At 36.0% G+C, this 10,923-nt stretch overlaps 1 protein-coding gene across 1 annotated transcript in view; it reads right to left on the bottom strand.

Moving 5' to 3' along the window:
- Nucleotides 1-527: 527 nt before the first annotated feature.
- The window catches only part of ANKRD31 (ankyrin repeat domain 31), a 53,261-nt gene continuing 42,865 nt past the window's right edge, over nt 528-10,923 (bottom strand). Inside the window, 2 exon segments of the mRNA XM_048931030.1 lie at nt 528-2,113; nt 10,662-10,733. Coding sequence (XP_048786987.1) covers nt 1,962-2,113; nt 10,662-10,733 — 224 coding nt within the window. The 3' untranslated portion in view covers nt 528-1,961.

The raw sequence follows: 10,923 nt of genomic DNA, 5'->3' as shown, positions 1-10,923 counted from the left end.
GAATCACAGAAGAAGCAGGAGGGGACACGTGGACCAACCACTGTTTGCCGCTTGTGAGCAGATGCACTTTTATTTAGCCGCAGTCAGGATCACAAATAGCTGCCCATCTTTGACCTGTAGTAAAAGCTTGTGTTTTTATGCAATTGTATACTTAGGAAAAAAAAATTAAGAAAACATCCTGTTCAAAGTGGTATGACTTTCGTCATCTCTGAGTGGATCATTAAGAAAAAGATTCCAGTATGCAGAATATGAAAAATTCATGATTGTAAGACTTAGGAAGCAGAACTCTACATTTGTTACTCACATTAAAACAGATTATGTTGTCAAACTGAGATGCTTATATACAACATAAATATTGAAAAGTGTGGTAACTTTTACATAAGATGTCAATGAGAGCTATTTCCATGTAACTGCATTTTCACTCTTAGCCCAACTGGAATCAATCAGACTTCTGTTACCGTATCTTTGTTGCCTTAGGGCATGGAGTCACGTTGGTGTTACAGGATAGAAGTATTTGTCAGCTCCTCCCAGTTTTTCATTATAATTTTATTAAACAATTTATAACAGAGAAGATGTCAAACGACACGTAAGTGGCTTTAACAGTAACTTTTACAGTCAAAAATCTTTCACTGTTGATGAAAAGCTACTTCTCTTCTCCAAGGGTGCTCCAAGCATCAGTATCTGACTGAACAGCTCCCTTAGACCAATATTTCTTCAGGTCTGTTTTGCTGCAGCAGCTGTGGGAATGTTCTGTTTACTTCCTACTTGCAAACTGACCTTTACTAAATACCCATCACTCAGTAGCCTTTAACTTTCTCTGGCTTTAATGCACTTGGTTTTTGTTTTGTTTTTGTTTTTTTCCTTTTAATCCTTACAGCCTAACAGGCAATGATTGCTCATGCATCCGCAGGCACAGTATTAACTCTCTAACCATCAGAAGCCTCACTCTCCCCTAAACCTCCTCCTGTTTAAGACACTAATCAAATCCCTGCAGAACAGCTCTTCGCGTTCCAAATAGCAAGCTGAGTATGTCATATATTGACAGGAGGTATTTCTCAGCCCATCCACTTGAGTTAGGAGTAGTAGGTGTTATTATCTCAAGTCTTACAACTCAGGGAATGAAAGAGACACCACTTGCATATGGATAATTCTCCTAACAGTCAAATGTTTTATAAACATGCTACTGAGGCAGATTCATACTGTGCAAAATCAAAACAAACAGAAATCCTCCATTAATCAGGCTGAAAATTCTGGATGTTACTAGACTGAAAAACTCATTTACCAGAATTGGTCTCACTGTACTTCCTGGCTTGTGCTGGCACATTTTTTTGACTGTCAAATGGATTTGGTTGGATCAACAAGTGAATTTCTATGAGCATTTTCAAAGGCTAAGAGCCCTCTTATAACTTCTTCCAGCATACATCCCATTCTCAGTTGTTTGTATATAACTAAGCCTCACAAAGCAAAGTTGCTGGTGATCGTTCAAAGCTGCCCATCTTGATTTTTGCTTAATAGCTTATGTTTTACACAAACTCTTGCAGCCAATTCTGACAGCACATGCTTGGGCAGTCTGGTTCAAAACTGAGATGTGGCAAGTGGCCGTGGATATTGATATCTGTCTGGCACTGTCCAGCATGGGAGGATAAAAAGCCACAGAAATCACTGGAGTTTCATACAAAGCTGGTAACATAGAATACAATTTGTGGACCGGTGTATAACAACTCCTGTCCATTTCGGAACATTAAGGCACAAAATTAAATCGTGAGTTACCCTCACCTGCTACAAAGTACTCTGCAGTTAAACCAAACAATCTTTCAGCCCATTACAAGCACAGGGTATTTATCAAAGTATTTATCACAGTATTTATCAAAACAGCAGTAACAAAGCATTTAGAAGCAAACATTTGTACATTTAGAACTAAATGATGATGGAAGAAAAAAGTGTTAGCACTTAAGAAGACTTCAGAATCCAAAATCTTCACATGCCCTGTAGAAATTCCAGTGCTTTTCCATTACAGGCCATGGTAGAAACTCCTCTGTACATATGATGAGTAACTCAGTGAACTGAAGGAAACACGTTGGACTTTCTACTGAGTTGAACTGGACCGAGAAACCTGTTGAAAAAGAATGTGGATGATTATACAGTGCATACTGACACAAGTGAAAACATCCACTGGCTATTCACTGGTGTTATCTACACAGGTGTCAGTATCTTGTTGGAACTATGAAGGCACGACAGACTCCAGTGCCCTAGATGCTTATATCCTAAGATCTCAGCTACCTTATTTGTGATGCCGGCACAGTATTTGCACCAAGATTTCAGTGATGCAAGACCAGCCAGTGCTATGTGCTTCAGGGTTCAGTGTGAGAATCCAACCCTGAGCAGTCATTTTCAATGATACAATAGCTCTCACTGAGAACTGGTATGGAAAACACAGTTGTTCTTCAGCATTACTTGAATGTCATATATTCTGAGCATAAACAGACGAGTTCAGTATACCTCCCCAAAATTACAGAATCTCTCTTACCATACCCTTCCTGTAGTCTGGAACAGATCATATAAAAACAAAGCTGTATTTAAAAAAAAAAGAAAAAAGCAGCACTGAACAAGAGTTATTTGCAGTACTTAAATATCTGCCAGACTGAAGCAACTATTGCAGTGCATGAACTTAAGGCATGTATGTCACTGACTGAGCATCTGAACCTGTAATTTTCACTGATAAAATCAGTAACTAAGCAGCAGAATAAATATCCTGCACCAGTAAACATTACAATTACTTTTCCTGTAGGAGCACACATCAGACTGGCTTTTGCAGCTGTTGCTTTTGAAGCTACCTGACTTTTTTCATCTCCCATCCACACTTTTTCCATTCAGTACCAGAAATGGCACATGTATTAGTTAGTAAGAGAAGGATTTTCATGAGAGTGGTGATGGCCTCTATTTAAATAGTGTTCAGACAGTATTCGATATTTCAAGAGGATAGGTATTCCAAGATGATTAGATCAGCCAAAATAAATATCTCTTAAAATGCAGAAAGAACTTATCTCAAGCAACAGCAGTTGGTTGTTTACCTTGCACTTATTCCTGGGCTATGCTATGCCATACCAAAATTAACCTTTTTGTTACCAAGGTTTTCCAGCTGTGCCACTTACATCAATCACCAAATGCATGATATATTCACTGAGCTGACAACATTAGTAGGTCCTACTGGTGAAAAATCAATGTATCTTGTAAGTATTAGATATTTCAACTCTCTTTCTCCCACTCAGTGGGGATTTGTCTGCAATGTCCTGATTTCAGGGAGCTCACCAAGCAAAGCAGAGAAATAGCACATTACTATTAAAAGTAAGAGCTCTAAGTTCAGAATTGCAAATAAACCATCTTGCTCTTGACAACATGTGTTGTTCCACTCCTATGACATTCACAGTTACACTTCTGACTTCAGTGAGAATAGGACATCATTCCATGTTTTACATTCTCAGTATTTCGTCTGCATACTAGTGCCAGCATAACACAATAGAAAATGGAACAAAAAAAGCACAACAGAGCCTTCCAACATATGACAGCAACAGAGATGTCCAACGTATATTTAAGTATCTTAGACTACAGCAAGTGAAGACATGCAGGCTGAATACATGACATCTCTGAGAGGTTGCATTACAATGTTCCATGCACAAACCCATTATCTCTTATGAAAGACTAGTCAGTTACACCAGAAGAAGCCTCTTACATACTTAACTGGAAACAGTATTTCAAAGAGCATAAATAGGAATACTTGAATGGGAAGTCACAGTACAGTTCTAAGGGTAACGCTCTCAGGAAAAAAAAAAAATCTTAAAAGCAAGCCTGGGAATATTTTGATAAAATAAACTGGCAGAAACTGAGCTCAAAAAATAGCAGTACTAGAATGACATGACAGGCATGACTTTAACCTGTTTTGCTTTGTGGAAAAGAAGCCTTTTCATCCTGAAATGCCCACAGATTGCAGGTTAACTACAGAAAAATTCTTTGCAATGTCTGAAGTTATTTTAAAATCCTTTTTTGAGAGAACATAATTGGAGAAGAGACATTCATTTTTTACTCTTGAAACAGTCCTTCTAGTGCTCTTGCTGCAACATTCTTTGTCACAAAAAAAAAAAAAAAAAAATCTAAAATAGTATCTGAAAGTGTCATAAAGTTATGACCATGTGAATCTATTGATTTGTTGGTTTGCTTGTTTTTTTCCCTTGCAGTTGATGGTTTTCTTTGCCGATTCCTTTGGGTAAAACTATGTCTTATCCATTGGATTAAGATTTTGTAAATGAAATACAAATATTACAAGTACAACTTACTGGAGCGCATAATTAAAACCTGAAAAACTCCTGAATCTCTAATTTTCATTAATTTTAGGTAACGCTCAATTGCAAAATCACAGTAACATATACACCTCAATCTTGTTCTCCTTGGTACTGACTTTGGTCTTCAGTAACAGAGTTCTCATGTCCACATACAATATCTTTTTCTCCAGTAGGAATTGATCAGTTTTTTAATGTTTATTCCTTGTGTTCCTTAATCCATATTCTGAAACAGGCGACTAACATTCTTCCTGTTCCCATTTTTCTTTCTCAATTCTTCTTCCATTTTCTCTCTTTGCTTATAATTAAACATTTTAATATACACTTCGAAGTTTCCATTCTCCCTTTTTTTGTTAACTCCCTTCCCCTTTTGAAAGTTGTCTTTGTAAGTGACTGGCAGCTTAGATGCTTTTAGTAGTACAGGAGTACTTCCATATTGCTATCCAAAAGTCATCATCTGTATACCTTAGGTGCAGAAAAAAAAATCTAGGTGAATGATTTGCACGTAGGGAGGATCTTCTCTGTTTTACTAACTTTGTTGTCTTGTCAGGTGCTCTTGGTTTTCTTCCATCTTTGTAAGCTGGAAGATGAACTGTCAATCAGAATCAACATCAGAATGAGCCTTTTCTCTCTCTCTCTCTCTGTAAGCCTACGTGCTCTTTCCATCCTGCCTGCCAATGGCTTTTACATCTGTGTTGGCATCCATTTCAGCCTTATAGCTTTGAAACTATTCTGAAACAGTTTGAACTTTTATCTTCGTTTTCTTACAGCTTTACAAGACATTGCTTCTGTGGTAAGTAAGAACCTGGAAATGCTATTTAAGGAAAATTCCCATTAGTGCTGCGAAATCATAAATGTCAGGCCAGAATTTCCAGCTGCATAAAGGTTAGTCACAAAAGATTGCTACTTCTGTGCAGTCATCACATTCTGATCATTAAAAAAGAGCCGGTTCTAAAAATGTCCATCCCAACATTTTTCCCAATAAGATACTGCTGGAATCACACAGATACTGTAAATCACTTTTTAACTATTATACTGTTTGAAATTATCTATAGAAGGAATTTAAATGTTCTTGCACTTCAACCACGAGCATATTTGAGTCAACTTATAGGCAATAGTCAGTCAATAGTCAATATTTCCGTAACACAGGTGAAGATTATTACTACAACTGAGAGAAAGCCCAACTGATTCGTGATATCAACAGTGAAGTCACAGAAGATGTTATCCATCTGGCTCAAGTGGATCTGTTAGGTGCAGTTAGTTTAGATGTGGCCTACAGGAGCATTAGCAAAGAGAACATCTAAGGACAACACACTTAAAGACAACAGCATATAATCTAGAATTCCACTCTGAATATGTGAAACAAAAACAATTTTAAGAGATTTCAAGTTTCTTGGGCCTCATCTGCGTTCCACTCAAGAACTCAAAAACAGAGCACAGCAGTTGTAAACCAGGAATCCCAATAGGCATTGGTCCTTCACACTAAGAGTAAGGACTTGGAAACGACAGCCAGCACCTCACACAAACAACATTTTTAGATCCTGTCACTCTCAAAATGCTGAGACTGAATGGAGGTATACAAATTCTTCCCAAGATAGTGGTAATTTTGGAAATGACTTATTTATAGTTGATTAAGGTCCAGTATCTTAGAAAAACAGATGTCTGTGGAGACAGTCATAGCTGGACTAGATCTTTCTGTCTATGGTTCCCTGATCACTGTTTTTGGTTTTGTTCTGTTTTTCCCCCTCAGAAAGCTTTTTCTTTTTTCCAGGTCTCTCTCCATTTCTTGATTCACTTGACATACATTTCATGGTATCTTCGTTCTGACAGATTTTTTCCTTCTCTGTATGCTGAAGTCCAAGGCTTTTGCAAACAAATGAGTAAGGAGTGATCCCTTTCTAGCAATGAGACATGTCATTTAAGTCATATATCTGAAGGTAAGGAAATCCCAGAAGATACAGGCCAGCATGGAGTTCGGCAACTTTGTGACACTTTGTGTCCAAACCCATCTTTTTCTTCAACAGCTAACTTATCAGATGCTGTATTTTTGTTAACATCCTTCAGAAAAATTTGAAGACTATCACATCTTCTAAAATAAATCACTTCAGTTTGGAAGTTACTTAGTAAACTATAATGATGAGTTACTTGGTTGTACCACTAAAATTGCACCAGAATTTGCACGGCAATAAGTTGGAATTTAATTAATACTTCACAAATCATTATTCTATTATGTTGCTGCTAGAAAAAAAAAGTTAGATTTAAGAAAGCAATGTTTCTTCCTCTACTTAATAAATAATAGCTTTTCTCATAACCTCATTCTTTCTTTTTGTCCTCCAGCAAGACTGACAAAAGCAATGTCATAAAGCAGGAAAAAAACCCACAAAAACAGACAAAAAGAAAAACAAAGAAAAACACACAACAGGTATCTAGATTCACTTTCCTTTGAATGTATTTCAAATACATGGAAGTATTGTTCTTACAACACAGACTGGGAGACCTTATATTTTCTGGAGAGATAGTTACCATAAAACCTGTTTCTAAATGTTCAAAAAATGTATTAATAACACTTCACAGCTCTCCTGCCAGCACCGCCTAGTTAAGTGGCATAAAGACAGTATGTCATTATCCACTAAAGCCCAGGTCATCACCTTATACAGCAACTTTTTTTCCTCTCTACTACATACATTAGGTACCAGTAACAAATATTCTACATTATATGGTACCGTATGAATTGCTTCTCATCAGTGCCCTTGTACCAGTTTATTCAGATATTCTAAATTTTTTATTTACCGTGAGGAACTCAAACCCTCAAATCTATTACAGAAATAGAATGTTAAAATATAGAAATACAATGTTACCTATGAGGATAAAGGGAGAACAACCTAAGTAACAGCAGATTTTACTGACTTTACAGCAGCTGTAATTTAGTTTTTCCCAAAAAGTTGAGGTATGATTAACATGTGCTAATATCAATCTTAAAATGTATACAACTTCCCATAAATTCAATCTTGAAGATATTCTCTTATTATTAAAAAAAAAAAAAAGGAAAAAAAAAATTAAATAAATAAAAAAGGAAATAAATGCAGTATTTTAAAACATGCCCAATTCCTTTTTTCTAACAAATATTTTTTACATAGCTGCCCGACGGACTTTCAATTCCTGGACTGAATCAATGATTCCTTTAAAATATCAAATTACTGAGATCTCCAACAACAAATGCATACATTAGCATCCTTCATTAAGAGTATGATTACTTGAAAAAGGATTTGGAGGAAACTACTTCTTATCCTATAAAACACTTTGCAGGTTCCCACCACCTGTTTGTCTCTTTTCCAATTTATTATTTTGACTTATTAGTTTACACTTGATCAGCCAATAATTCCCTTGTGCAATCTTTTGCAGGATAAATACATAATTACTTTAAATTATTTTAAGCTTTCTATAAAACCTGAGTATTATATGACAAGTTAAGAACCAGCCCCAGGGCCGATCTTGGGTAATTAAAAAGTAGCACTTCAAAATTCTCACAACTTACAGCACATTGATGCAGATTAGGAGAAACAGAAGACAAAGTATGAATCTATTTACAGCTCAGGTCAAAACTGTCATTTAGTAGAAAACCTATAGCTTTAATTCACTAGCAAAATCCAGAGGAGTTGTGATTTGCTCAGTGGATTTTTAAGTGCAGTCTCAGGACAATATTTAGAGGCTTCCCCTGACCTCATAAATAATTTTTTTGTGTGTGGTGATTTAAACACTGAACTTTTTTTTCTGTAGGAGATTTGCTCCAACTTTGTTAAAATTCAGTGTTGGGGAAAAAAAAAGTGATATGATCAGAATGCTTATCAAGTTAAGGTATTTAGGTAGTCACCTAAGTGCTTTAATTTGACACTATCAGACTGTGGAGTCAAAAAAGTCTGTTCAAAAACAACACAGCAAGCCTTCCTCTTGCTGTTAATTACACTGCTTTTCTTTTATCACTTTTCTAAGTAAGACAGGAAAAGACAGGTACATACTAAGAAGGTTATCTATAACAGCTCTGCTTTTTTCAGTCTCTACATGACCAACAAAGCAGATGAAAAGCAGTTGCATGCAGCTGAAAGGCCAGATATCAAAGCATTTCTTTTACAACTTTAAAGTAAAAAGGCCACACAGCCACTGTTTAAAGCTCTTTGGAGTCAGTTTACTTTTAGTGAGGTTTCTTAAGGAAATCAGTAAGATTCCTGTACACAGGAAAAACAAGTCACCATCGGTGACCACATGGTCAGATGGTGGAACAGCTTGTAAAAAGATGCTGTGCAATGTACATCCGTGAAAATACTCAGAAACTGACTGGACAAGGGCTGAAGCAACATTATCTAACTTGTAAATTAGTCCTACTTAGACCAAGAGGCTGGACTGGAGACCTTCAGAAATTCTATCTGACCTACATTAACCTACGGTACTGAGTCATCTATTTACCTTTGAAGTAATATGCCAGTTTCAGGGAAAAAAAAACTAAGAGGTAAGAAATCACAAGCATTAAATTCTTAGAACTGGCTTCTATGACATTACATCCTTTAGAATTCTTTTCTTTTCTTTCATTCCTGGTATCCTCAAAAGTGAATTTTGTTCCATTCTCATTATCCACTCAACTCAGTATGCAGTCACACAACCTTTTACCTTGCTGAGAGTCACATAAGAGGAGGAAGAGGATTTTGGAAATGAAGAGTATGTAGATGAAGCAAGCCTATGCTTTAGTCAGGGCACAAAAAGTTACTGGAAAATGCAGCTTTGTAAGTTTTGCTGACATAACTATTTGCTTCTTTGTAAAGTATGCAATTATCCAAAGCAAATCTCTAGACCTTGAAAGTACTGGGAAATATTTTTAAACATTTTGTCTATAAGGTACAAAGGAGAGAACACAGAATGCATTCAAACATAATACATTTTTTTAAGCCAGAACTCAAATAATAGCCTTGCCATAAAATAACTCTGAGATGGAAAATTATTCTGGATAGAAGAATTTGTTTACAATCTCACTGCTTCTAAAATATAAAATATAAAGAATACACAGTATATAGTTTACAGGAATGTGAATAAGGACACTATCTAGTTAATGAATATTTTACTATAGTATCTATGTATTTACATATATTTCTACATTCCCAAGTTCTTCTTTTATTCCTTATAACTGTTATTAATGGTGATATGCCAATAATACCCAATCCAAAAGTCAGATATGCAGAGTCAAGCTCCTTTAGGTCGTGACATTTGTTTAAAAAAAAAAAAAAAACTAAACTTTGAGTGCCCAGTTCTCATCCTGATTTTTGAATTACTAATTAATATTCATCATCTTTCCCACCTTTCTTCCAAAAATAGTAACAGAATAATGTCAAATCTTACCTGTGAAAATAGTTTCTGACACAATTGTTTAAGCCTGGGCAGAATCTGGAGCTCTGAATTAGAACTCTGAGGAGTTCACAGTTTAAGGTCTAGAGGAAAATTCTTGCTAATATGCACATGCATTATTTACTTGTACTTCAATGTTCTATCTACATGGTATAGAAACACTTAATAGTTTTGGTCTCATTCTATGGAGCACTTCATTTGGATTTAAATATTCTCCTGCCCCATCAGCAACCTCTGTACCAGAACTCTGTACTGCACAAGAATAACAAAACAAGATCAGCTAGCAAGAAAACTGCTAGAATTATTCTTTTATCATTTCCCAGGACTAGTGAAGAAAAAAACAAATACTGGTTGAAAGTCAAATCAATTGAGCTTTGTATTTAGAATTTATTCAGCATGAAGCAAAGGAGCAATTGCATTGTGTATGTGCATTTGTTCCTTAAGAACCACTCAAGGGACAAACAGTACAACAAATTCATTCCTGGGCTACGTGGGCTCTGAAGGTGCTTCCAAAGCTTCATTTAAGAGATCCAATTAAACACGAGACAAGTTTTTGAAGGATTTTCCTTCCTAAGTGATAAATGCAGGAAGTGTTTGTCTTTGTCCTTACTCAGTGGAGACATGTAACTGAACACTTCAAATGACACTGAGGTATTTTGTTAACTATATGAAAATAACAAGATGTTCCTAATTTGGATTCAAGAGAGTAAGTAGAAGATACAGAGCTCTGGAAAACTTGAGTGCCTCTTTCAGATCAATCCAATCCATTGACAGAGCCATCATTTTTCCCCACTATGCTTATCTTTGCTCATCCAAATCAATTCTGCTCCCCTACTTTCATTTTTCCTTTGTGCATCTGCTCTACATCTCCTGCCTCCACTGTTAGGGTTGTTTTTTTTGTTTTTTTTTTCCACCAGTTAAAAACAGAAATCTTACTCTTTAATTCTCTGGCAGTGGGGAGACTTTCAGCTGCTTCTCCATCAGTGCATGGAAATGATTTCACAGTTTCTGTTTATGACAGCAATGAAGTCCACAATTAGTACTGCTGCTTCAACATATTTGGATTTCCACCAACACACATTATTTGTGATCTTAATATTTACATGCAATTCAAAGCTGCGCACATAACTGAGTTTCCAAAAGAGTAAACAAAGTATGAGATTGACTTATTAAAAACTTCACTCTCTCTATATTAAAT

The sequence above is a fragment of the Lagopus muta genome, chromosome Z (assembly GCF_023343835.1).
Source record: "Lagopus muta isolate bLagMut1 chromosome Z, bLagMut1 primary, whole genome shotgun sequence".
Lineage (NCBI taxonomy): Eukaryota > Metazoa > Chordata > Aves > Galliformes > Phasianidae > Lagopus > Lagopus muta.
This window is presented reverse-complemented; position numbering and strand designations above follow the sequence as displayed.